This window comes from Ips typographus, linkage group LG1 (assembly GCF_016097725.1).
Source record: "Ips typographus isolate SLU linkage group LG1, UJ_Ityp_2.0, whole genome shotgun sequence".
Taxonomy (NCBI): Eukaryota; Metazoa; Arthropoda; class Insecta; order Coleoptera; family Curculionidae; genus Ips; species Ips typographus.
The window spans coordinates 2,102,953-2,129,423 of record NC_138422.1 but is presented as its reverse complement, the minus strand read 5'-3'; the positions used below and the strand labels follow the sequence as shown (position 1 = coordinate 2,129,423).

Genomic DNA, 26,471 nt, shown 5'->3' with positions numbered 1-26,471 from the left:
ACTAGAAAAACGCCCGTTTTTCAAACCGCATCATCCATGAATGCAGATTTCGGGTCCTCGATGCTGCTTCTGCTCTTGTTTGGTCATGCATAAAATTTTAATGGCATTAGCTCTGATGGGACCTTTTTGGAATTGTTGTAAAAGTGAGTAAACCAGTCCAATTTTTGATGTCGACAAACCCTGAAATTGTGTATGAAACAGAGAAAGATAAATCCGAGGGGTAAACAGCTGAGTTAAAGTTTGTACACTAATTCCTAATATGCCAGTAATGCCCAATAATTTCTTGTAATGCCCAGTAATTCCTAATAATTAACCTAACCTAACCTAGCCTAACAATACCCACTAACTTCCTGAATTATCACAACTGGAAAGTTGTGGAAAAAAACTTTTTTAATTAAAAAAAGTAAAAATAACAAAATATGCGTGCAACGAATTAATCAGAATGGGATACCCTGTATATTTTTTCATTTTTGACACATATCAGGAAAGGTTTTTATGTTTTGTAATGTTAGACAAGGTTTGTTGTAGGAATGGGTGCAGAACGACATCAAAATATATAATACAGTGTGGTCACAAAATCAGTTCTAAAAAAGGACAGAAAGTTAGTTTTTCAAACGGAACACATTCTTATAATTCTGTCTGATTCTCTGTTCAAAATTAAAGAAGTTTGTATTAGGCCACTTATTTAAAAAAATCACTTTTTATATTAATACATTGAACCATCCTGTAACTGTCAAAATAACTGACTTAATGAAGGTTAAAGTAGTAGTGGTCAAATTTAGTCAATACTGTCTTTATTGTCACACACAACACTTTGTATAGACTTTTATATGTCAATGGATAGAAAATAAAATGGGCTTACAAAAAATATGACCGCTTGTGTTGATAGGTTGCTTCGTTTGGCCGCCAGAGGGCTCCAAAGCTAATGTTTTCCTTGACTGTTACCGCTCTAATATTTTTAGAGGATTTTTTATTAAATCGGGCAGATACGGCCCTGATATTTGGCACAATGATTGCCAAATCTAGGGCAGTAACAAAACTGTAGAAATACATTAAGGTCGATTTTCGCTTGCACTAACTGGCCAACATAACGCAAAACCCATTAGGATAGTGGCGGTGTTTCAAGCAAATTTGACCCTTACAAAAATTGTCATTTCAACAGTTTTTCAAAAAATTTCCGAGCATTATGTCGTGTTAAATCTAGTAAGTCACGTGACCGTGTTTTCCTAATTTTTTATAGTCAAATTAGCCTTTAACCAGACAATGAAATGAGCTTCCCATTGACGTATAAAAATCGATTGGTTAGCTGTTTGCCCGCTAGAGGGCTTTGACCAATTTTTTTCGGGTAGATATCTTTTTGTTTAATTCTCAAAAACTAAATTGCACTATCTTTGGTAGATTTTTATACGTCAATGGATAGCCAATGAAATGAGCGTTCTAAAAATATCTCTATTTGGCTTGACAGGTTTTTTATCACTTTTTTGGTGCATCCTCTTGTTTAATCCTCAAAAACTCGCTTAATTACACTGTTTTTGGTAAAGTTTTATACATCAATGGATAGCCAATGAAAAGAGCTTTCTAAAAATACTCCTAAATACTAGGGTTAATAGGTTGGACGGTTTGGCCACTAGAGGGCGTCAAAGTTGACTCATTTTTTCATGCAATTTTTTGGTGCATCCTTTTGTTTAATCGTCAATAACTAGCTTATTTGCTACACTTTGTATAAGCTTTTATATGTCAATGGATAGATAATGAAATGAGCTTTTTATTGACGTATAAAAGTTGATTGATTAGTTGTACGGTTTCGCCGCTAAAGACCGTCAAAATTTTTGAAAGTAAAATTACAAAATTCATAATTTTTCCTTGTTTTCCAACGGATTTCATTAAAGTTACCACAATTTATTTATGTTTATTATTCAATGGTAGACGTATAGAAAAAAATATTGTATTTTTATGAAGTATTTACCTACAAATCTTTGGTATTTTACATTACGCAATTTGATTACATAACATTATTATAATTACATTTATATGGAGTGGTTGTGGTAAATCTGCATTTTTGTTTGGATTGTTTCTGGTTATTGTTTGCTCCCTTCCGACCCATATTCGGAACCATAACAGGTGTCAATACACTCGGTTTGTGCGAGTGTAGAATACTCATTAAACTCGAGTTCCTCAATGATTTGATTAAGTCACGCATTTATTCATAATAATAAAAATTAGAGAGTTACAGTGCGATATTTAGGCGCAAGACACCCAATTGACATAACATAAATGGATTAGAAATTTAAATTTTAAATTAGTATTAAATACATGCATACAAACATACAAAATTCAAAAATCAAGTAATTGAGGCACCTCATTTAAAATTTCAAAAATTAAAAAACATGGCAATAAACCTTAAAAAAGATCAAGGAAAGACCGAAATGAAGACAGATCATGTCAGATGTCAGAATTTGACACACAATTGACAGTGAAATATTGTTCGCATTCATAAGAACAAATCGATTAGCAATCAAAAGGAATCTCATGAATGTGTCCATTGAAAAATATTTCCAACACTAATGTTTGTGATTTACTCGCTCTACTGAGCGACTAGCATAGTGTAGAAACGAACAGGGTCGTTATGTCACTTGTCAATGTCAACATTGCAATCAATGACAGTTGTAATACGTGCAGGTTAAACTGGGTAAACACCCGTTAAAATTACTGTAGTTGGATAAGTAAAAGCTGTCGTACAACGTGTCCCTAATAAAATAACGCGTCTGTCTTGTAATTATATAATAATTTAATCGTCGGCGAGTATGCCGGCGAGTTTCCGACGGAAGTCAGGTGTAGCACGCGGAGCACACGGACTCATTATTTCGCTTTCATGAAGAAAAACCGCTAATCTCCGGACTGCATTCCTCGAAACGCAACCCGTAGATCAATTTCCGGACGATTAGTGCATTAAGCGTTTTCTTATTCACTCAGTATCAAGAAATACCCCGCAAAAATTACATAGTTGATTAATTAAAAACACTTACCACATTGACGAAGTCCTGGAAAGTTATTGCTGGCGTGGCGGCTGTCCGGGCCTTGTCCAGGAAAATTTGCTGTTTACCTGTGTTAACCCGCTCCCGAAATTCCGGATAATCCATTACGTTCAGAAAATCCGGCCACGGAATTTCCCCGAATCCTTCCGGATCAAACTTGTCAAAAAACTGTCTCCATTGCTGCAAAAAAATCTAATCTAATAGCGTTTTTGATTGGCATGTTTAGTGCAAAACCAGTGATTTGCCATACTGTTTCAATGACATCTAATAAAGCAGGATAGAGCTACATTAGTATTGCACTGAACTTGCCAATCGAAAACGCCATAAAGCTCATTTAGGCACCCGAAAATAAATTATAGGTGGCGCCCTCTACTAAACGAGTCATAAAGCGACAGAAAGGCTTTAAAGAGAGTGATGGAACTCGAACTGGTGTAGCCATCTATCGGATGCCAGGTTAACACTAGATTTGCAAATGCGGATTCTGTTTTCTTGAAATCTGGCATATGTGAGCTTTTAACTGCATATACAGGGTGATACAGCACAAACCGCCGCGATCAAACACGAAAAAAAAAGTTTTCTGATATCCGCAAATTTTAATTCAGTCTTCTCAGAAAATTACATTATAAGGTCGGTTCGCAGAAGCAATCCCTGACTGGTTTCCAACTCAGAAACCGTAAATGTCAAGTTTCATTGGTTGCATGCTCACGTGACTATGACGTTTTCTGACTTGTGGCCAATGGATGTATCTATTTCTCTGATTACTAGTTGGAGATTCTCTCTGCGAACAGACCTATTAATGAAACAGGTCTAGATTTTGCCGTAGAATCTAACAAACATATACAAGCAGGTGTTTCATTTAAAGTAAGCGAGTTGATATCCACTTCCTGCATAACCGAAAGCGCCACCATTTTGAAAAAGTTTTAGGTAAACTGACTTCGGTATACTACGAAGTTTTCAGAATTTTGGTTGTTACTGTTTTTCCATAATCGATCAATGTAGTTCCCGGAGGACCACTTTGTATATGCCACCTTAAGTCGGTCGTACGGTTTCGGAGAACAACCCATGCATTCTTATCTTGAACATCCTGTATAAGAGCATATTTTCTTCTGGATTATTATTGTTTTTTTGTTCTATACAGGGTTTTTTTTTTGCAATTTTTTTTCAAATAGCAACATTCCTACAATAAATACGATTTTTCAATTTTCAAATGGTCTAGCATACTCAAAAGTGATGTAAATCAGCCGTTTTATTTTCCCACGTTTTCGAGATATTGCTATGGAAGAAGCACTCTTGTACCCAAAACTAACACTTACGTCTCTTAAAAGACCTCGTCTCACTTCGTTCTCATCGGCATCGCTGCCCAAATCGGTGTGATCGGTGTCGTACTGTTCGAGAACTTCCTGTCCAAAGGACACGTACGACCCGGTGATGGTGGCTATCTGTCCAGGCTCAATTCCGGATTCTTCCGATTGCGCATGTGCTAGGGTGGTCGTCGTTCGTGTCAGGATGGCTGTAGTAGAGGGCGAGAGGCGATGCGGCCAGGCTCGATGCGAGAGCATGGCATGCGGACGGCTAAACTCAAAAACGTTAAAATGTTATGGATTTCAGTAGAATCAATACAATATAAAAGTCGTAGGAGGTTAATGAAAGCCCCATTAACAGTATATCTGGTATGCAGACGACACCATACTTAGGGAAAACTGTCAATAAAGGTAATGAGTACACTGAAAAAAGTAGATTTGGGCAAGTCAGAAGCATATTTCATAAAATGAGAAATGTGTATGCTGCAAAAATGAGTATGTGTAATAAGGATGCTGCAATATCTCTGGGCCACATGATGAGGGGAGAGAGTAAATTTGTTTTGTTGCAGAATATAATGCAGGGCAAGATAATATAAAGAAAAAACAGAGGAAGAAGACGAGACAGATTCAAATAACCTGAGAAAAAGTACAACTGAAGTTCAATCAATCAAAAGTGCCAACAGCCATGTGAGAGCAGATGACACTTGAAGAAGATATGGAGTATCCAGCCACGATGACAGAAAACACACAGACGGTGAAGTGTGTGACTTTTGGCAGTTGGCGGACAGTAACACGTTTTTCAATGATGAGCAGTTATGAACATTCTGCATTTTTCTGAGTGCAAATCAATATGTGTAGCCTGTACAAATCATAATTTTTATTTTCCAAGTGGAATTTGTTGTGTTATCAATAAACTGTTGTGAAGGAATTAATATCCCTGTGTATCCTTAATCAGAAACAACTCAGCTGGCGATCAAGTTCGTTGAACCCTAGGTACACAACACGTGACAATTAGCACAGAAATCGAACCCTAGTTCAGCAAGACGCCACAATTGGTGCCGAAACCTAAGCTCTCCCAAGTCCTAAATATCATAAGAGACCAGAGACACACAAAATGATGATTAACGAGGATAATTCCGACAACACAAGCATGGTTGAGCCGCCAAATCGTATAATGCAACAACCACTGGACGTCAACAGAGTTTCCCTAAAACTCACCGCCTTTTGGACCTCCAAGCCAGCAGCATGGTTTGGTAGGGCTGAAGCGCAATTCCGTGCAGCCAACATCACCCGATCTATTACAAAATTTGACGCGGTTGTCAGCGTATTAGCAGAGGACCAATGCGACATTGTTTTAGACTTACTTACCAACACCCCTCAGGAAAACGACGATCCTTATCAACAGTTAAAGGAGAGGTTGCTCAAAGAAAACAGCCTAAGCGATACCAAACGTTTTAAGACACTGCTGAATGAAATGTCATTGGGTGACAGGAAACCCTCCACCTTACTTCGGGAAATGAGACTCCTAGCACCTGAAATGGATGAAACCTTCCTAAAAAATGTATGGATGGAGAGACTGCCTAGCCACATGAGGGGCATACTAAGTGCCACCAAAGGCAACTTAATGGAACTTGGGGTAACTGCCGACGCTATTGCTGAACACACCAGTTCGTCCTACCTTAATGAGGCCACTTTACGTCCGCCAGTCAAAGAACAAGGCCCCCAGGTAATTACAATGGAGGATTTCGATAAGCTGGTAAAAAGAATTGAGAAACTGGAGTCCACATCTAGGCGTAGACAGCATTCTCAAACTAGAGAGGAAAAGAAGTATCCCATGTGCAGATTCCATTACAAGTATGGTGAAAAAGCCCGTAAGTGCGAAGAACCTTGTAACTTTACCCCTGGGGTGAGTACCAATCAAAAAAACTAAATACGTTGTCAGATGTCACCTCGGATGCCAGAAACAAATCGGCATCTGACAACCAAACTATTAATAGGCTGTATATACATGATAAACGCAACAACTTGTCATTTCTTATTGATACAGGCGCAGACGTTTCTGTTATTCCAAAAACTTTTGTGTTTAACTACCAAAACTTAAAGCCTACTAATTTCACACTGTACACAGCAACCGGCACACCCATCCACACCTATGGAAAAAAGCCATTGTTTTTAAATTTAGGATTAAGGCGAGAATTTAAGTGGGATTTTTACATTTGCGACGTGACAAAGCCACTCCTGGGTGCAGATTTCCTCAGACATTATCAGTTGTTAGTTGATGTGGCCAACAATGAGCTAATTGACAACACAACTCACATCAGGTCCAGGATTAATCAGATCACAATAAATAAAGATGACCACTCTATTTCTTTATCATGTTTTGTAACTTCACAGGTCAGCACTACTTGGCAAGCAATTCTGCAGCGTTATCAAGAGAAAACCAACACCCCAGAAGCTAACATGCCAACTGTGACCGCAGAACATTTAATCGAGACGTTTCCTGCCATTGTACCAATCACAAGTCGCCCTAGACGATTACCTCCTGAAAAATACTTGTCAGCCAAAAAGGAATTTGAACAGATGGTCGCTGAAGGCATCTGTCAACCGTCCAAATCACCTTGGGCATCACCTTTACATCTTGCCCCTAAAAAGAATGGACAATGGAGGCCATGTGGTGACTACCGGAAACTTAATGCTGTAACTGTGCCAGACAGGTATCCTGTTCCAAACATGTTAGATTGTGTGTACATTCTTAATAAAGCTAATTTTTTTACTACATTGGACATCGTGCGAGCTTATAATCAGATTCCAGTTGCCAGTGAATCCATTCCAAAAACAGCAGTAACAACTCCATTTGGGCTATACGAATTTTTAAAGATGCCATTTGGGTTACGAAATGCCGGACAGACGTTCCAGAGATTCATCGACCAAGTGTTAAGGGGACTGGACTTCATTTTTGTGTACATCGATGACATTCTGATTGCTTCAGAGACCTTCGAACAACATCAGGAACATGTTTCACTCGTATTAGACAAACTAGCTGTTCATCACATAAACATTAACATTCAAAAGTGCCACTTTGGTAAAAAGGAAGTTGATTTTTTGGGTTTCAGAATCACAAATACCGGAATTTCACCACTTCCAGAGAAAACCATTGCCTTACGAGAATACAAGAAACCTACTAACATTCAAGAACTTCGACGTTTCTTAGGACTCATAAACTTTTATAGGCGACACATTCCTAATGCAGCTGAGCTACAAGCTCCTCTTCATGACGTTCTCCACAACAAGACAAAAAAGAACGATAAAACTCCGATAGATTGGACTAATAGTATGGAAAATGCTTTTCAAAGTTGCAAAGAAAGTCTGACTTCAACCGCAAGTTTAGCTTACCCAGACAATTCAGAATTAGCGTTAATTTGCGACGCATCAGAAACCAGTATTGGAGCTGTCTTACAGCAGAGTGATAAGCGACCCTTAGGATTTTTCTCAAAGAAACTCAGCGTTTCAGAAGTCAAATACAGCACATACGACCGCGAACTTCTCGCTATATATGCTGCTGTGATACACTTTAGAATCTACTTAGAGGGCAGAGAAGTAACTATCTATACTGATCATAAACCATTGATTTATGCTTTTCAGACAAAACATAGCAGTAACTCCAGAGAAACAACACGGCGTGCTAGACAGTTAGAGTTCATCAGTCAATTTACTACAACCATTAAGTACTTAAAAGGGGAAGAGAACGAAGCAGCAGACGCACTGTCTCGAGTCCAAGAAATTTCATATACAGCTTCTTTAAACTATGAAGAGATCGCAAAGGCACAGCTTGACGACGTAGAACTTAAACAATACCAACAGCAGCTTGACATGAAATTTGAAAACCTAAAATTTCCAGCGCTAAAACTTAGCCTAACTTGCGAAACATCCACTGGAAAATTTCGACCTTACGTACCGAAAGGATTTCGGAAACAAGTATTCGACTCAATCCATGGGTTGGCACATGCAGGCATCCGGGAAACACGCAGGTTAGTGACAGAAAAGTTTTTTTGGCCATCAATGAACAAGGACGTACATTTGTGGGCTAAAACATGTATATCTTGCCAAAGGTCAAAAGTACATAAACACACAAAAACTGAATTGTTAACAATACCCACACCTAAAGCTAGATTTTCATGTGTACACCTTGACATTGTTGGACCCTTACCAGTATGTGAAAGCTTTAGATACTGCATAACCTTAATTGACCGTTATTCACATTGGCCAGAAGTTATTCCTGTAGCAGACATTCGAACTGAGACAGTTGTTCGATCAATTTTTATGCATTGGATTTCCAGATTTGGTTCACCAGAGATTATCATAACTGACCGTGGAACTCAGTTCGAGAGTGCTTTATTTACCAGTTTTTATACTTTGTTGGGCATCAGAAGAGTTAGGACTACAGCTTACCACCCACAAAGCAATGGAAAAATAGAACGTTTCCATAGAACGTTAAAAACTGCCATCACAGCTCACAACAAACCGGATTGGTTATCAGCACTCCCTGCAGTACTCCTTGGATTAAGGACAGCTTTAAGGGATGACGCCAAATATTCCTCAGCCGAAATTTTGTATGGAGAAGGACTACGATTACCATCTGAGATGTTTTCACCGAATCAAAATTCACCACCTTTAAGCCTATTCATGCAAAACTTGAAGGAGAATTTGAGTTTTATGCAACCAGCTCCTACAAAATGGAACTCAAAACAAAAACCGTTTGTTAGCCCTGACCTAAAGACTGCGACCCACATTTTTCTGCGTGAAGATATGGTGCGTAGACCTCTATCAGCACCTTATACCGGACCACACGAAGTTATTGCACGGAATGACAAAACCATAGACATTCGCGTGAATGGACATGTGACCAAGGTTAGCCTAGACCGAGTCAAGCCAGCATACATCTTGCAAGAAGACCAAGCAGCGGCAGTTCGTCATGACCATGACTATACCTTCCACAATCAGAACATCTTGTCTAGCAAGAAAACCGTCCGTTTCCAGGACAACAGTGACGACGTCACTGGAGGGGGGGTATATGGAGTATCCAGCCACGATGACAGAAAACACACAGACGGTGAAGTGTGTGACTTTTGGCAGTTGGCGGACAGTAACACGTTTTTCAATGATGAGCAGTTATGAACATTCTGCATTTTTCTGAGTGCAAATCAATATGTGTAGCCTGTACAAATCATAATTTTTATTTTCCAAGTGGAATTTGTTGTGTTATCAATAAACTGTTGTGAAGGAATTAATATCCCTGTGTATCCTTAATCAGAAACAACTCAGCTGGCGATCAAGTTCGTTGAACCCTAGGTACACAACACGTGACAATTAGCACAGAAATCGAACCCTAGTTCAGCAAGACGCCACAAAGAAGTCCCCGTACTCCCCGTCTGCCCTGCCATAGCAAATATGACGTAACTGACGTTTTTGTGGCCATGTGACCAACTTTGTTTTTTTTTCGCCTCCTTAGAGTCATTTAAAATTTTACTGTTCCTCTCCAAATTTTAAAACAAATTAGTGTAATAAATAGATTGTATAGCATAATCAGTAGGGCAAATCCAAGTTTTAGGTTTTTCAAATAAAATAAAAAATTAGTTCAAATATGTATACGTTTGGGTTGGCATTTATACAATTCGAATAAATTGCAAAAAAACAACCATAAAAACCAATAAACTCACCGATTTTGTTTGTACTGCTCGGTCTTAACAACGTAAACAATGTATCCCTTACAAATCCAGGAAAGTAATGCGCGTTATACGTTTCTTAATGCAAAAGTTAGTTCACCACGCGAAAAACAATAATCAAACAGCAAAAAACCTTTTAGAAACTGAAAATGTAATGGAAAAACACAACAAAAACACGTTTCCAGTCAATCACACGGCGCAGACTGATTTTTCCCGTTTTCGCTTACTACACGCTTTCCTAACCCCAAAGCGGAACACAGATGATATTGCACGAAAATGCCCGAAAAGCTCGCGAACCGGTTTTCTCGTAATGGAATTTTCGACCGAGGGAAATTTTATTGCAGTCGATGAGAGGGCTTTTATCGATTTTCCCGTACAGTGGAGCAAATCGAATAATCGAGTCAACGTCCGTTTAGATGGTGAATTGTACGGGAATACTTTTGAATAATCCAAGCTCCAGTTACCTACAAGTATATCCAGACTAATATTTTTTTGAATATTATTTTTAACTAGGTATTTTTTGGATTGGTTGGACAGAATAAAACAGCAATATTTTATTTTGTAGTTTATTTGTAAAATCAAAAAAACATTTAAAACAATGCCTCCATTTACATAAACACGAACCCGAACGAGATGTGCCAATTTTGAAAATAACCACAAAATTCAGATTCAATACAGTAGTTCAATATATTAGTAAAGATTTTTAGGAAAAACTTTTGAGAATTGCTGGCAAAACCGTTCTCCTTATCACTTGAGTATGGCAGTCACCCTACATTTCATTAAATGACCGTTATAATATTTAATAAGAGTGGACAACTTGGTCTATCACATTCTTCACTGCTTTAAGTATTCAATGAAAGCATAATATCGAAAGCGCATTCGATTCAAACTTAAGACTATATCATTGTAAAACAATTCCACGGGCTTACTTTTCATCAGCAGTACTGGTCGAATTGGCATCGAGCGACGTTGCCAATTCGTCCGGCTCAGTGACAGGTAAGCTGCAGGCAAAATTTCGGCATACGTAAGCGGCCGCTCTGCCATCTACCGGTTTTAGACGATGTAAGGTTTCTATGCGCCGGTACAGCAAACCGGCACGGCCCCCTGGTCCGTCAGCCACTGCCAATATCCTACCAGGCATGAAACGCGATCTGACTACGTCGAGCAAGGCTTGCGTCGAATTGTCTTCGGTAGGACCCGCTATAAATACCTAAAAGTTATACAGTAAAATTTGTTTCACAATAATTTAGTAATGTTTACCTGAGTGGGAAAGTTGTGGTAAAGCATGAGAGCTGACGTCATTTCAGGTAAAGCAATCGGTATGGACTTTAAACGTTCCGAAAATGCTGCCAAAGTTCGGCCGGCTTTTTCACGCAAATCGCCTCGGTGCAAATAATTGGCCAGACGAATCAAATTGTTAACCGAAACTGAGTTGCCGCACGGTTCGGCTCCGTCTTGATCTGAAATTCAAGTGTAAATCGCACTATAAGTACAAATATCAAACGTATTACCTTCTTTGCCTCGGAGCAATATGGTTTTGTCAACAGCAGAACTGCTAAAATATCCACCGTCTTTTTCGTCCCAAAACAGCTTGTCCTGCGTTTCTTGCAACGTCTCCGCCCACTGCAACCAATCAGCGTCCAAAGATGCTTCGTACAAGTCCAGAAGACCTCGTATTAGAAAGACGTAGTCATCCAGAAAACCTTGAATCGGTATCGATCTATAAAGAAGATCATAATAATTTAGCTTAAGGCAAACACATCTTATATGAATCCAAAATTTTCAATTTTTGATGCAAAAAATGTTTAAATAGACAGTCAACCACAACAACCATTTTAAACTAACACATTAAAAGTGAAATTTTCAACAAAAATTGTACCAGTACCGAAGATAAACCTCTAATTGTCACTATAATAATAATAATAATAATAATAATCTTTATTTTCAAGTAGTTTTACAAACATGAAATGAAAATGACGTCATAAATAAACTGTACACGACACAAATTTACAACTGGTTACATAGTTCTTCTAAGCTATATGGCTCCAATTCTACCAGGTACTGTTTTAACCGTTTTTTAAACACTTTAAAAACCTTAATTTTTTTTAACTATGATGGTAGTACATTAAATAATTTTAAGCACATATACTGTGGACACTTTTCTGTAAGCTTGAGTCTGTGAGCCGGATAGAGGACTTCTAATCGTCTGGTTTCATACTTATTTTGGAATTGTATGTCAAAACGATCCTTATGCTTAATGTAAAATAGGAGACATTCATAAACATAAATTGCATGTACTGTCATTATACCCAGACTCCTAAACTCACCCCTACAGCTTTCCAGGAACTTTTTTTTCTTAATTATTCTTACAGCACGTTTTTGTGCTACAAAATGTACGTATACCTTATTCTATTTTTTTTGTGGCCTAAAAAAAGTCACCGATAAGTAAGGCTTACTTACTGTTCTTAATACTTAATATACCATAGTAATTAGAGTCTGGATTTCTAGAAATTTTGCTTTTTGTACATAATAAAAGCAACCAACCTTTGACATCTAATGCAAAAACGCGTCATTAGACAGACTTTGTTGATGCTTTTTTTGCTTTTTTCTTCGTTTTGTGCTTATTTACTGCTGTTTTTGTATGGTTTAACTAGTTTTTCACAAAACAAGCTTTTAGAACAATCTGAAAGCTTCCAAATGCTTTTCAATTTATCTAGAAACTCTCAAAAGCTTCCGTATGCTTCTAAACCAGTTTAACAGCTTCCAAAAGTTTCTAAAACCGTCTACAAGGTTTCAAATGTTCTTAAAAGCAGTCCAGAACCTTCAAGGCTCTTTAAACTGCCCAAACACCTTCCAAATGCTCCTAAAGTAGTCTAAAAAGATTTCAAAACACTACAGAAACTCCAAAATGCTTGTCAAGCAGTCTAAAGCCTTTCAAACTAGTCTAGAAGCTTCCAAAAGCTTTTAGAACACTCCAAAGGCTTCCAAAGAATCTTTAGCTAATCTAGAAACTCATAAAAAATTTCAAGGCACTCTAAAAGCTTCCGTATGCTTCTAGAGCAGTTTAAAAGCTTCCAAAAGTTTAAATTCACATGTCTTAAAAGTCCAGAACCTTCAATGCTCCTAAAGTAGTCCAAAAAGATTTCAAAACACTACAGAAACTCCAAAATGCTTCTAAAGCAGTCGGAAGTCTTTCAAAACTGTCTAGAAGCTTTCAAAATTATTTAGAACCGTCTAAAAGATTCTAAACGCTTTTTAACTAGTCTAGAAGCTCCCAGAAGTTATTAAAGCAGTTTAGAAGCTTCCAAAAAATTTTGTGAACCGTGTAAGAGATTCCAAATGCCTTTAAAGCATTCCAGAACCTTCAATATGCTGTTTACACAGTCCAAAAACCTTCCAAATGCTCTCAAGTAGTTCAAAAAACTTTTGAAAGTCTTCAAATTTCTAGAAGTTGAACTAAAAAAAAATTGCATCTCTGAAACAGTTTTGTGCTTTTTTGCTCTTTTTCACGATTTTAGTGCTTTTTAATCCGGACTATAATAATTATTCTACGATTTTAGTAACTTACGTTTGCACAATTTGGCCTTCGTCTCCTCGATAGCAGCATCTCAACAGCGTCTTAGCCTCTTCGGTATAGAGAAACTTCTTGATAAAATTAGCCGCTAAAATAGCCCGGTTAATGTAAGACTGATCCTTGAGAACAAACCCGGCCTTAGCAAAACCGGAAATCATCAGTCCATTCCAGGACGTTACAATTTTCGTGTCCGTATCCGGTTTGGGCCTCTTTTGACGCTCTTCGTACAGCACCTGATGCGCCTTCTCCAAGATTTCTTTAACCCGATCCACTGTAATGCTAAACTTGTCCGCGGTCAACTCGTACGATCCGAAACACACTAAGACGTTTTTGTTTTTCAATTCCTTGTGTGGATCTTGGGCGGGACTCACGTTCCCTTTCTCCTTCACATTGTAATGGTAGATTATGACGTCGCTGTGCTTGACGCCCTCCGTTTCCTGATCCAACAGATTCACGACTTCGTCGTACTCCCACACGCAAAAAGCGCCCTCCATTTTGTGGGGAGCGCCGTGGTAGGGGTAAGAATCCGCATCTTGGGCACCGTAAAAACCGCCCAACTCGTGACTCAGATCACGCGTCACGTAGGCGAGAATATCGCGAGCTACGTCCGCGTAAAAAGTGTCTTTGGTCACCACGTAGGCGTCGCAGTAGGAGACTGCTAATTGGGCTTGGTCGTATAACATTTTTTCGAAATGGGGCACGTGCCATTTTTCGTCTACAGAATATCGAGCAAATCCTGGAAAAAATAATGGGAGTTGTCACTCTATTCTTTTCAAAGAATGAGTAGTTCAAATGCACAGTTCTTAACGTTGAAGTGTCTACTGTTCTCGCGGACTGAGTTTACCCCTGCGTTATCCCCTTGTGATTTAGAAGTAGACATGCATTATTGACTTCATCCTTGTCTATTGTTCACTTTCAGAAAGGGTAAATATCTAAGTGAATGTCTTCCAAAAAAAACATTTAATGATTAGCGCTTCTATTTCAGTCATTGTCAGTTTGACAACCATCGAAATTTATTTGATTTGTTTACTATTAATTCTTTTCCGTTTCTTTGTGTTGTTAATCATTTATAAAGTTTTCTATTTACCACACCACCTCAGTTCTTTTAAGAGCTATTGTTTCTACGCTTTTAATATTCTGTAAGTACTTTCATAATATTATTATTAATATTTTTATTTTTTTTATGTCGGCTGTCACGATCTAACCAAAATTGGCGCAATTACTAACCTGTTTTGAAAAAAAAGTGGTAGTGTCTATTATGGTTTTTATTTAGCCATTTGGTTTTTCGTAAATTCGGAATTACTTACTATTACAGTATTTTTTTAGAAAATGCCTGGAAGAATTCTCCACAGACAAGCCCAGCAGTTAATTCTTAACCTTTGTGAATATTTTAAATTGGAAAAAACCAATGGAGGACCTTTAGAAGCTTTATCAACTGTTCAGGAAGAAAATAAGAAATTTTAAGACCTTACATATTCTTACTGATGTATTTTTTTTTGATACTAGAAGGTTGTAGCTGCTTTGAAAATTTCCCGCAAAACTGTTTATTCGATTCGGAAAAAACAATCAAGTAATCTTATGATTTTCTCACCTAGAAAACGTAAATCGAGATGATATCGACGGGCCAAGACTATCTGAAAGCATTAAAATTGATGTTCGAAATACATTATATGATATATGTATCTGATCTGATAAATATATCTACTTTTGTAAGAAACATCTATTAACATTTCATTGTTTCCAAAGACTGAGATTTTTGGGTTGCATTATAGATTTTTCATAAAAATGTCTTGAAACATATTAATAATAAAGTCATAGAAAAATAAAATAAGCGTCTAAAATGTTTTCCAGCGAGTTTAAAATAAAATAAGTGGATTGCAACCTGAAAATGAGATATGAGATACTACAGCATCACTCAGCTTGTCTTATTGAATTTTTAATTTGTTGTATTTATTTTAGAGAAACATGTAACCATCCAGAACCTAAATCAAGAGCTTAAAGTTAAGGAAATACTACATATTGGTGATACATCTCTGCAAATTTTGGTAAATAAATTAGACTTCAAATTTAGACTGAATTCTATATGATCCAAACAGAGACTTCTCATAAATAAAAAATGTTATTTCGGTCAAGATATTTTTGATTTGCTTTGGTATAAGGTTGTTTTAGTGCAAATTTGCAGCCAAAGATCTCTACTTTTAGACTGACAATACACGCAACATTTTAAACGTGACGAAGCTTTAGACACGCCCTTTTCTATAATATGAACACAACAGGTTTGTTGACAAAAACTTATTTGATTCATATGATTATAAATGACGTAGCCTTCGTGACGCACGGGTAAACTCACTCCGCAAAAACAGTATATTATTCCTTTAGATTAGAAATGTGTTCACCCAAAACTAAGACCTTTTAGGATGCAGTTCTGCTCAAATGGCACCTCCTTTCAAATTGTAGTTAGAACCTAATTAATATCATACCTTTATTGACATGATCATGTATGCCTCCATAAGCCATTTTTTTCAATGTGTGCAAAGACATTTCAAGGCACTGAAGCCCCCTTTCTGTGTTTTTCTCCTTAGCGTACATATGAAAAAGAAAGTTAAAATTCGAGGGTTGTGGAAATTTAGGCGCCATGGAAAAACCACCATAATCAGCTTCATAAGATCGGGACAGCTGCAAGGCGCATTTTTGCCATGAGTCCTCCCCTGCCACTTGGTTTTGGTCGCTTGCGGAAGCACCGCCCAACTTTTTTTCTTTGAGATCTTGCAGGGCTTTAAGGCTGAATTTGCCTGTAAAAATTGCAAACCTCATTTTACATATCTATTACTGCAGTTAAGTTTAAAAAATCATTGACTGATAATAAGGTTTTGCATCAAGGCTGTGGTTGACATTTTTTGCACTTTATTTGACCCACTTTAATCACAAGGTGAATAAACTAATAAAATCTGAATAAACAACAACAAAACCTACCAGATGAAGTGAGGGTTTTGCTGTTTTTTTTCCATTCTTCAGCTATATTGAGTAGCAGTTGTGGAAAACTGGGCATTCCCAAACCACGGCTTTGCAATGGAAAATAAGTCCCACCAGCTAAAGGTTCCAATGTGGGAGTTAAAAAAACTGACATGGGCCAACCCCCTCCACCTGTAGTAGCTTGTATAAAAGACATATACATGCGATCCACGTCGGGCCGTTCTTCTCTGTCCACTTTAATATTCACAAAATGCTCATTCATGATTTTAGCCACATCATCATTTTCAAAAGATTCTTTTTCCATTACATGACACCTATTTACAACAATTCATTTTAAAGGAGGACTACATACTAAATGTTTATTTACCAATGACAGGTGGAGTAACCCACTGACAAAAAAATTGGCTTATTTTCAGCACGCGCTTTGGAGAAGGCCTCCTCACCCCAAGGATACCAATCCACTGGATTGGTGGCATGCTGCAAGAGGTATGGACTCTTCTCCAGAGCTAGTCGATTCAGGTTTTTACTTGAAGTACTTGACATACTTCTGGTAGCATTTGTGGAGTTGATAGAGCGCAAGAAAGATAACTGCCTGCAATCAAAAATTGTATGAATCAATTTGCGATATTTTACCATGATTTAGACAAAATTGTGGTTGGAACTTACTGCAGTAAATTTTTAGGTTGATGATTTAAAGACATTTTTGTTGGAATGTGGTGTTGACTTGAAATTGTAATTTCTCCAATATATTATTCAGGCATACAATAAGTTATAGCAAATAACTTGTTTGTAAACATGTTGTTAAGCAAAAAATTGGAGAGTTTTGTCCTTGTTTTTTAAAAAAATTAATTCAAGGTTAGGTAAGACGTGACGTTTGGAATGTAAACATGAGGCTGGCAGCTGCTCCTAGACTATCAACTAAAATCGTTTGATAATCGTAAATTTTATTTAGGAAATACCTGTTTATTGGTTTACCCGGAACAGTTCCTGGTTCCAGAATACTGGAACGCACGGAAACTCTGGGCTGACACTTGCCAAAGCTTCCAAAACGACGGAAAATACAGAAGCACTGATTAAACTGTTGGGAGATTCTTGGTAGAATCATTTCGGTTTATTAATGTGAAAATCATCAACATATCAATTTAATTATATAACAGTAGCAGACTGGTATCGCATCCAACTAAAAAACTGCACTAAAAAACACTCCAAGCTGAAAATTAACACCTCTTTTCTTCTAATTCTAGAATACACCCTACTCATTTGTTTTTGTTTTGCAATTTTTTAATCTTTCAACCAATGAGAGAGAAAGGAGCGCAACGTGATGTAACCGAGAAGCGTTTAGTTTTTAGTTGAGCAGGTTGTGCTCTTTTATTTGAATAGACTAAAGCGTACTGAACAAAGATAGAATACGTTCTGCATACACAACAAAAACGTTCACGTGATTGCACCACTTAGGGGGAATTTATTGTCACGTGAGCTAATGAATCTACCAGTAGGAAAGAGGCCGTGTTGCCGATGATTTGAATATAATAAAACAACAAAGACAGTTGTACTTTTTTAACGCTTCTATTGACATTGACTACTTGTAAGATTGTTGCAATTCAATATAAAGAGCGTTTTAGTAATTTAATGATTCTTAATAAAACCAATTTGGTTTGGAGCATTATCTTCTATTGTCTCAACCTCAACATGGGGATGGGACAGAAGATTGAAAAATGGTTCATTTTGACAAACGCGCAATTCCGGAGAATGACAGATGTCACTGTGATGTCGGATATCAATTTTGAAGTTTACTTCGTCGAGCATTTATTTTTGTAGGTCTCTTTCAATTCGTCTTTCAAAGCGGTGAGGTGTGGGTGAGTACAATTTTTAAATGTATACTAAGTTCAAAGGGTTTTTTTGTAAAACTATTTTCTGTGAAATATCTACTATAGCTTCCTGTTATTACCTAATCATCCAATTTACTTACATTTCTCAAGATTTCCGTAATATTTATTGATTAAGTGCATGCTTTTTCCTAACCAAAACAAAATGGTATTGTGCACATTATAGGTGTCCACGAATTTTGAGTTCTTTTTTTAACATGCTCTATGCAGGTTCTTACAATATTAAGCCTCTAACAAAACTTTGTTGTTTTGTTTAGAGAGGCTTCTGCTTCTGGCAGTTTTAAAATGACTTTCAGAGGCCTCTGGCAGATAAAAATTACTAGAGTTTCTTTTCTTCAGAATATCAAAAAAAACCTAACCTAACCTTGAATTGAAAACTGTGGCTTCTAAAAGCCCGAATAATGTATTCAAAATGTAATTTATAATAATGGAGAATGCTACTATAATCAAACTTTATTAAAAGTTTAGTTTTATCTTAAAGCTAATGAAGAAACCTCTCTAAACAGATAAAAACTTGGTGTTTAATTAATAAACGTCACGTGCAGTTTTTTACTTTTGGCAACGTCGCTTTTAATCAGTTTGTGAGTGCAAGAGAGGCAATACATTAAACAGACAAAGATCGACATGGATTTATTGATATTGACGTACAGCAAAAAAGCAAATTATTTAATATAACATAAAACAACCACAGTTTAACCTCAATAATATTGATTATTGTTTTTATTTTGTCAACTTTTTCTTTCAATCTTTCCAAGTGTTTAAATGTACATTCTACTTCTCTTCACAACAGTACAAAGCAGTTTTTGCAAGTTTACGTCTTGCCCAAAGTGTACCATGTTTTCCGAATTTGCAGATTTCTGGGCACAGGTAGAAATATTAATTTGGATGGCGAAACTAGAGAAGTATTATTGCAACACCATACAAAGCATTTTTTTAAATTCATACTTACAACTATAAGCATTTGATGTCTGCAGCAATAAAAAATAAACAAATTCAAAGCTAAAACCATAAACAATAAAATAGGGTTAGGGTGACGTGATCTTCTTTCTTGACGCGGTATTAAATAAGTATCAACGTTGCCAAATAGTGAAAAACTGCATGTGACGTCATAGTTTTTTTAATGCTCAATTTCTTAGTTATTATAGATTTAAATGAAAATCGTAAAATACACGTGTGTAATAATTCACCTAAAGCTGTTGAAAATGTTTTTCCCCATTTTGCCTTGTACTCTGGGCAAGGCGCTTTGTTAATTCATAACATAGGCTCCTAATCGTTCAAGGCAACATAAAAACCATGTTTAATCCCAGAAAACCACTTTCTATGGTTTTACTGATTCATGGCAAGGTAACATTTTGTTTCCCATCTCTGCCAAAATACATCCCTAATTTTGATAGGTATCTTGAACTGAATATTTTTTTGCAGTTACCTAACTCGCCGCGATGGTGAACGGTAGGATCCCCAATGTATGTTCCAAAACGTACGTTACCCCCAGGCGTCCCTATGAAAAGGCTCGTCTCGATCAAGAATTGAAAATTATCGGTGCTTTCGGTCTCCGTAACAAGCGTGAAGTATGGAGAGTGAAATACACTTTGGCCAAGATCCGTAAGGCTGCTCGTGAGCTGCTTACCTTGGAGGAGAAAGACCCAAAGAGGTTGTTTGAAGGTGAGTTTTTTTGAGAGTGTTTGTATGTTTTACTCGTTCAACGCCCCGACGCCACGCTCCAATAGTGTCATAATACCTATTAGGAGTGCCAGAAAATTCGAAGGGGCATATAAAGCCCCGCTAGGAAACAGACAACAGCCTTTGCTATGGTTTTGTCTGTGCCGAAAGTTGAGGACACATTTTTATATTACACTTTCTTAATCATTTATTTCCAGTTGAGTTTTCTCTGTTAAAGTTAAAGTTTCTTTCCAGGTAATGCTCTCTTGCGTCGTTTGGTTCGTATTGGAGTACTGGATGAGAACAGAATGAAGCTCGATTACGTGTTGGGTTTGAAAATTGAAGATTTCTTGGAAAGGAGACTGCAAACTCAGGTGTTCAAGCTTGGTTTGGCTAAATCAATCCATCACGCTCGCGTACTGATCAGACAGAGACACATTCGGTAATAACTTGTGTAATTCTTGGCTAGACACTAATTTCATAAAGGCCACTTAGTTGAACTAACTAACGCCTCGAAAAAATACGCTCTGACTTTGTCCAGAGCTTGATGACAGGTAACACTTAGTGATTTTGTAGTTTTTTGTTAAGTCCGAGTCTTAGAGTCACTAGTTAAGAGTTTACCGTGCTTAGGCTAGTGCTAAAGAAACTCGAAGAGGAATGATACCAGCTTATGCCCCAAACTTGTCTCTCGTGACTTGTTTGGGTACCTTGCGAGGCGACAAGTTTTTGTTTTTCTTAAATCTTATTTGAAATGTGATTTGTGTACTTGTAATAACATTGATTGTTTTTTACACAGAGTTCGTAAACAAGTGGTAAATATTCCATCCTTTGTGGTCCGTTTGGACTCCCAAAAGCACATTGACTTCTCATTGAAGTCGCCCTTCGGTGGCGGCCGTCCTGGACGTGTCAAGAGGAAGAACTTGCGTAAAGGTTTGTGTTTTTCAGCTTATTCAAAGTGGATTTGGTTTTTTATTTTACTTGTTTTTGCAGGAGCCGGAGGTGGTGCTGCTGCCGAAGAAGAAGAAGATTAGGTTTAATTTATGTATTTTTGTAAATACATATTCTATGACTAATATATTGTTTTTTTTATATTTTAAATTTGATAATTCTTGGTTTTGTGGCAATGGAACTGAAAATTAGGTAGCAAATACCCCGCTTGTACATTAAGCGACCGAGACGGAAGTCGCCATCTTTGTCCCCCACCTTCGCCTACTGCGCAATTGAATAAAACTTCCGAAGTTAGTCGTAAAACAGTTTTGTTTATGTTTGGTGGTGTGAAGTTAGCTAAAAACCGGAAAAATTTGAGGTTTTGGTTTGTTTTGCTTTTCGGTCCGTTAAAGATTTTCGAAGAATTTTTGCAAACTTAAATTAATTGAATTATTATTACGAGTGGATTTGTGAATAGTGGGCAACAGCAGATTGATTAACGTCACTGATTTTCTGACAGTTTACGGCCGCCATACTGAACGATTTTTGTCCCCCTCTATGATTGCTTTTTTATTCATTGGTTGGAAAATATCAGTTTTAATGCGGCGTTGTCTAGTTGACATCGCACTTTTTGTTTTGTTTCTGGGCAAAAAATAACAGATTTTGTGTGTTTTCTTTAATTATTGTGTTTCACTTCGTTGTATGTTTAGTTTAGTTATTTGTTATTAGTTTATTTTTAATATTTATCAAGGGTTATTTTATACTTAATTCATGTGACGTTAAAAATTACATTTTAATCTTACAAATATATACGATATCAGTTTAAAACTAAAAAAACGGTCACGTGACCTTCAAGATTCTGTTTTGACGTTAAAATAGAGTCCTGTGACTTTTAAAATTAATAAAATCTTTATTATCGATACCTCAAACCAGAAATTCTTATCTTGTTTAGTTTTCAAAATACCAGTAATTTAACTCAAATTTATTTGAAAAAATCAGTTCAGATGGGATAGCAAAAGAAAGCGGATTATAGGAAATACAGCCTATGCCTGCAATGACGAGCTGTATTAGTGCCATCTCTTAGAGTTTACCTACAACTGAAGCGGCCGTAATACATTAGGACATTAGGAAGCCCTTGAATTATGAAGCGTAAACGGCTTCCTTTTTGGGTGCCACTTTAATTACATTGCGCTGGTTGTCTCTACTTAACAGCTAGAAGGTTCGTTCAAACGTCAAAATGTAGCCCCCAAACTTCTGCTTGTCCTTCCAACAAACGTGGATTACCGATCAGCTGATTTTGACATTTCGATGAAGTGACGAATCACGACGACACCTTAGACAGCTGAGTTTAAACGAATCTTATTGGTTGTTAATCTGCTGCAACACCTGACACAAAACAAATGAAAGGTCAAGGTTGCTTAAGTATATCTCTCTAGGCAAACCATAAAACTTAAAAAAACACATCAAAAGTTTGTGTAATTGTAATTGCTTTTTTGTTAAGTTGCGATAGACACATTTGTTCAAAGTTCAGCAAACTATAGTTCAAATGGTATGATAATTGAAAAAATAAATACTACCCAAACCAGACCAGAAACCAGGGTACTTACAAGTAGGTATTCCTACTTAGCTTGTATCTGATATTATTTAACAGTTGAAATTTTACTGCTAATATGAACGAAGCATTTGTCGAACTCAACAAAGTGAGAAGTAAAATAGTGACTTATGGTAGGTGGATCGAGGAGTCTTCAGGTACTACCAATAAAGTCATCATACTAATACCAGGTACCTAAAACACTTCCAAACACAAAAAAAGTACCAGCTAATAAGGTAAACTTTCCAGGTAATCCTGGTATGGTTGGTTTCTATAAGGACTTTGCCAAATTGCTGTATGAAAAGACTGAAATTCCTGTATGGTGTCTGAGTCATGCAGGTCACAATTTTGCTGATAAGTCCACTGTTACAATGCCAAGTTTTCAGGAGAACCAACATCTTTATGGCCTTGAAGGCCAAGTTAAGCATAAAGTAAAAAAAGCACTTTTTATCGACTTTTACTATTTAAAAAGGAAATACTACAATTTTAGATAGACTTTTTCAAGAAATATGTGCCTGCAGATGCCAAAGTCTATTTGATAGGACACTCAATAGGTGCCTACATGGCCCTGGAAGCTTTGGAGGATGAAAGTATCAAAAATAAAATTGAAGAAACTTTCCTGCTGTTCCCTACCATCGAGTACATGGCTAAAACTCGAAACGGGTGGTTTCTCAACACCCTAGTTCGTCCTATAGTGCCTTTAGTTCTGTTTTTATGCTGGATTTTTACCATTTTACCGTCTTTTTTCGCTTCCCTGCTTCTGTACTCCTACATGTATATTGCTAATATGCCTCGGCAAACTCAGGCAAATAACATCAAAGATTTGTTAAAACCAGGCTTGTTGAGGCGTGTATTTTTCTTGGCTTTTGAGGAGATGGATCAGGTGAAAGAGCGTAATACACGGATTATACAACAAAATGTGGATAAAATTCGTTTTCTGTATGGTCGCACTGATGGGTGGACACCTGAAAAGTATTATGATGGCCTGAAACGCGATGTGCCTTTAGTTAAAGCGGAATTGACTGATTGTAATCATGCTTTTATTTTTCATCACACCAATCAAGTGGCTGATCGAGTGATTGATTGGATAAAATCAAGTTAATTGATGAATAATGCATTTTTAGTTAAGATAGAATATTTTTTTAGAGCTTTATATGTTTGGCAAAGGTATTCTAGAATTTTTTTACTTTTTTATAGTTTAAGTGTTATTATGGTATATTCGAAATAAATATTTACATCACTTTGTCTAGAGGTTTATTTGTTTAATATCACAGACAATGAACTAAAAATAGTTGCATTGGTAAAAGTTTTAAAAGTATAATTTCAGTAAACAAGTTTTCTACTAAAAATTTGACTCAAAAACACGAATTTCAGTGATCTACTGATATTACAAATGCCATTTTATTACCATATTCACCAATATGGTATCAAGTTGATAACTCCAGTTCGTTTGTTGCTCTGAAATCACATGTAAAATATCATTGAGCTTAACAGATTGTTAAACTTATCAGTTTGATAACAATTTGGTGAATATGGCCATTAGTAGCCTAAATTTACTAGAATAACCTTCCTGAGAAGTAAGAATATTCCAAATTAAATGTTTGTAGAACATTTTAAAATATCCGTTGAAGGTTAACCTCTTAATTTACCAAAAATTGAGCTTTTTAATTGACATTTGCAAAATCGGTAAATTATTGAAATCGTCTTTAAAAGCCAAATTTCAAGTGAAAAGCTTCTGGACTGGCAAGGACGGTTATATTTTAATAAACTTAGGCAACTAAATTGACATTTTGGTGAAATCCGTAAATTACTACTATTAAAATTAGCCTTTTTAGGCCAAATTTCTATTAGAGTTTAAGTTCAAACACTGATGGGTACCTAATGATATTGTAATTACCCAGTGGGAGAATGGAGGTAGCTACCAGCAACCGGGACGTGACGGGCCCATACAGGAGGCCTGTACGTTTCTGGGGCGCTGCCCCCCCGGTTTGCCAAACAAACAATGATATTTACCATTTATTCTTTATATTATATACTATTATTTCTATCTTTTACCGTTTTTGAGATCCCCATACTTACACACGAATTTGTGGCACCACATCATCACTAAATTGTAAGAAAAGACGAAGATTTAGAGAAAACTTCTTCTTTGGGAACGGAGGTGTAATATTACCATTGAGGTATAAAAAGTAGAAAGTTGACATGAAACAAACACTCTTTCTTTTAAAAAGTGAACATTCTACTGTATAATTAAGAGTATTAAACATAAAATACAAAATTCCGCAACTATATAAAGCTCTAAATAACCTTCACTCCTTTTTAGATTTCAACTGAACTAACTCCTCCGACGCATCCCACAATTGTTTGGCCAGCTCCCACTTATCCAGGTTCGAGTATCTCAAAATTACACGGCAATCCTGGAAATGTTTTCCAGACTGGTTTTCAATTCCCTTGGCAACGCTGCAGTATATGGTGGTTTGAGCTCCGGCTCTGCAATCCTACATCATTTTCGCGATTTACTTATTTCTATTTTACGTCTCCTTGGTCGCACTAACCTTGAAGAACCACTGGAGAAATACTTGCTGCAGTAAGCGATTTCTCCATGACAGCTTCCGGGCCAACTCGGTAGTCACCATTCCTGGATGTAGTGAATAAGCTGTAACGCCGCTTTCCCGGAACCTTCTCGACAGTTCCATGGTGAAGAGGACGTTGCATGCTTTACTCCGGATGTACTGACATATCGGACTACTTCCATTTGCTTCGTTAATGGTGGCAGGATGCAAGTTCCAAGCGAAGTAAGCCATTATGGAGGACACATTGACGATTCGAGTTTTGCCAGTTTTTTTCAACAAATCTGCTTTAACCATATTAATAAAGCGTAAAAGATAGCGGAATAAACAAACCTAACAAAAGGTTGGTGAGTAGGAAAGGGCCCAAGTAATTCGCTGCCATCAAAGGTAAAAGTCCATCTTCAGTTTTGATACTGTCAGCGTTAATGATTCCAGCATTATTAACTAAAATATCTAGGCTGCAAGAAATCAATAATTTAATTATTAATTTAGTAGAACAGGAATAGATTGTTAGTTATTTCTTTCACATTCTATCAACACTTTCTCTTTAGAGAGAACTCTGTTTACAAGAATTAAATACTCTGATAGGAATTAAAGCTGTCATTTAGTAATCTGAAATTCTAAATATTTGAACGCTAACTAAATCAAATAAGTACCGAGGTTCTGTAGAGTTTATTTCGTTCGCAAATTCACGGACCGACCTCAAAGAGGCCAAGTTGAGTTTCTTGAAGATGACTTCTTGGTTGTCTGTGGCCTCCCGGATTTTGCGTTGGGCCTCCAAGCCTTTCTCCTCGTTCCTACATGCCAAAATCACTCGAGCCCCGCGTTTGGCAAAGTCTACAGCAGTCTCGTAACCGATTCCTTTTAAATTGTCATACATTTTTTTTTGTTAATTGGTCATTTTAGGTAAACCACAAAAACTTACCGGAATTCGCACCAGTTACTATAGCAGTCTTGCCAACTAGACAAACGTTACTGGTACACCATCCGCAGATGAGTTTTAAGTAAATTTTGAAGCTTAAAAGGAAAATGAATACTGAAACCACAATACAGAAAAAACACGATAAACAAATAAACATTTTGATGTAAACGATTGGTGTTTTAAATATCTAAAAAAGTGAGAGTAGTCAATATTTTGTTACACACTTGACTGTTCGAATATTTGCAACATCAAAAACCGACACTTTACAGGTAAACTTGAAGGGGACAAAATAATTGTGTGCGTTGTTATC

The 26,471-nt window shown here is 36.9% G+C and overlaps 5 protein-coding genes across 7 annotated transcripts in view; 2 read left to right on the top strand and 3 right to left on the bottom strand.

Annotated features, from left to right (window-relative positions):
* Nucleotides 1–10,195, bottom strand: part of stet (rhomboid serine protease stem cell tumor) — a 108,000-nt gene extending 97,805 nt beyond the window's left edge. The window contains exons 1-3 of the mRNA XM_081992101.1: nt 10,054–10,195; nt 4,349–4,607; nt 3,027–3,215 (exon numbers count right to left, since the gene is read on the bottom strand). Of these exons, the coding sequence (XP_081848227.1) occupies nt 3,027–3,215; nt 4,349–4,594 (435 nt within the window). The 5' untranslated portion in view covers nt 4,595–4,607; nt 10,054–10,195. The remainder of the gene's footprint in view (nt 1–3,026; nt 3,216–4,348; nt 4,608–10,053) is intronic.
* Nucleotides 10,196–10,611: 416 nt separating this feature from the next.
* Nucleotides 10,612–17,904, bottom strand: LOC145737144 (spermatogenesis-associated protein 20). 2 transcript variants are annotated; one of them, XM_081991746.1, is made up of 9 exons: nt 17,582–17,722; nt 17,273–17,524; nt 16,974–17,198; nt 16,607–16,920; nt 16,114–16,425; nt 13,628–14,369; nt 11,571–11,779; nt 11,320–11,519; nt 10,612–11,269 (listed from the first exon to the last, which is right to left on the bottom strand). In XM_081991746.1, exons 2-9 carry the CDS (start codon nt 17,305–17,307, stop codon nt 10,985–10,987), a joined length of 2,322 nt encoding a protein of 773 aa, XP_081847872.1. In that variant the 5' UTR covers nt 17,308–17,524; nt 17,582–17,722; the 3' UTR covers nt 10,612–10,984. The 2 variants fall into 2 exon arrangements, with proteins under 2 accessions (XP_081847872.1, XP_081847868.1); XM_081991742.1 differs by lacking the exon at nt 17,273–17,524 and having other exon boundaries at nt 17,566–17,904.
* A 421-nt stretch (nt 17,905–18,325) lies between these two features.
* On the top strand, nt 18,326–21,224 carry RpS9 (ribosomal protein S9). 2 transcript variants are annotated; one of them, XM_081992600.1, is made up of 5 exons: nt 18,327–18,462; nt 19,915–20,154; nt 20,407–20,593; nt 20,948–21,081; nt 21,142–21,224. In XM_081992600.1, the coding sequence occupies exons 2-5, from the start codon at nt 19,932–19,934 to the stop codon at nt 21,180–21,182; spliced, it is 585 nt and encodes a 194-aa protein (XP_081848726.1). In that variant the 5' UTR covers nt 18,327–18,462; nt 19,915–19,931; the 3' UTR covers nt 21,183–21,224. The 2 variants fall into 2 exon arrangements, 1 of the variants encoding a protein (XP_081848726.1); XR_014180483.1 differs by lacking the exon at nt 21,142–21,224 and having other exon boundaries at nt 18,326–18,462; nt 20,407–20,705; nt 20,948–21,011.
* A 1,061-nt stretch (nt 21,225–22,285) lies between these two features.
* Nucleotides 22,286–23,912, top strand: sturkopf (lipid droplet associated hydrolase sturkopf). Its single transcript, XM_081992466.1, has 3 exons — nt 22,286–22,860; nt 22,919–23,100; nt 23,160–23,912. The coding sequence occupies exons 1-3, from the start codon at nt 22,749–22,751 to the stop codon at nt 23,769–23,771; spliced, it is 906 nt and encodes a 301-aa protein (XP_081848592.1). The 5' UTR covers nt 22,286–22,748; the 3' UTR covers nt 23,772–23,912.
* A 974-nt stretch (nt 23,913–24,886) lies between these two features.
* LOC145737640 (retinol dehydrogenase 11-like) lies at nt 24,887–26,464 on the bottom strand. Its single transcript, XM_081992400.1, has 5 exons — nt 26,165–26,464; nt 25,896–26,100; nt 25,573–25,697; nt 25,225–25,523; nt 24,887–25,167 (listed from the first exon to the last, which is right to left on the bottom strand). The coding sequence occupies exons 1-5, from the start codon at nt 26,316–26,318 to the stop codon at nt 24,979–24,981; spliced, it is 972 nt and encodes a 323-aa protein (XP_081848526.1). The 5' UTR covers nt 26,319–26,464; the 3' UTR covers nt 24,887–24,978.
* Between the last annotated feature and the right edge of the window lie 7 nt (nt 26,465–26,471).

What these genes read in the sequence shown, in the direction of transcription:
- LOC145737144 (XM_081991742.1), bottom strand. Translation starts at nt 17,711, where the DNA reads ATGATTCTACCAAGAATCTCCCAACAGTTTAATCAGTGCTTCTGTATT. An exon ending in CAAAACCCTCACTTCATCTG is followed by an intron (nt 16,426 to 16,606) that starts GTAGGTTTTGTT and finishes CAATTTTTACAG; the next exon opens with GCAAATTCAGCCTTAAAGCC. An exon ending in GAAGGCCAAATTGTGCAAAC is followed by an intron (nt 11,780 to 13,627) that starts GTAAGTTACTAA and finishes TCTTCTTTATAG; the next exon opens with ATCGATACCGATTCAAGGTT.
- LOC145737640 (XM_081992400.1), bottom strand. Translation starts at nt 26,318, where the DNA reads ATGTTTATTTGTTTATCGTGTTTTTTCTGTATTGTGGTTTCAGTATTC. An exon ending in ACTCACCAACCTTTTGTTAG is followed by an intron (nt 25,524 to 25,572) that starts GTTTGTTTATTC and finishes TGGTTAAAGCAG; the next exon opens with ATTTGTTGAAAAAAACTGGC. An exon ending in TTCTCCAGTGGTTCTTCAAG is followed by an intron (nt 25,168 to 25,224) that starts GTTAGTGCGACC and finishes AAAATGATGTAG; the next exon opens with GATTGCAGAGCCGGAGCTCA.
- RpS9 (XM_081992600.1), top strand. Translation starts at nt 19,932, where the DNA reads ATGGTGAACGGTAGGATCCCCAATGTATGTTCCAAAACGTACGTTACC. An exon ending in ATCAGACAGAGACACATTCG is followed by an intron (nt 20,594 to 20,947) that starts GTAATAACTTGT and finishes TTTTTTACACAG; the next exon opens with AGTTCGTAAACAAGTGGTAA. An exon ending in GAGGAAGAACTTGCGTAAAG is followed by an intron (nt 21,082 to 21,141) that starts GTTTGTGTTTTT and finishes TTGTTTTTGCAG; the next exon opens with GAGCCGGAGGTGGTGCTGCT.
- sturkopf (XM_081992466.1), top strand. Translation starts at nt 22,749, where the DNA reads ATGAACGAAGCATTTGTCGAACTCAACAAAGTGAGAAGTAAAATAGTG. An exon ending in AGTCATCATACTAATACCAG is followed by an intron (nt 22,861 to 22,918) that starts GTACCTAAAACA and finishes TAAACTTTCCAG; the next exon opens with GTAATCCTGGTATGGTTGGT. An exon ending in AAGGCCAAGTTAAGCATAAA is followed by an intron (nt 23,101 to 23,159) that starts GTAAAAAAAGCA and finishes CTACAATTTTAG; the next exon opens with ATAGACTTTTTCAAGAAATA.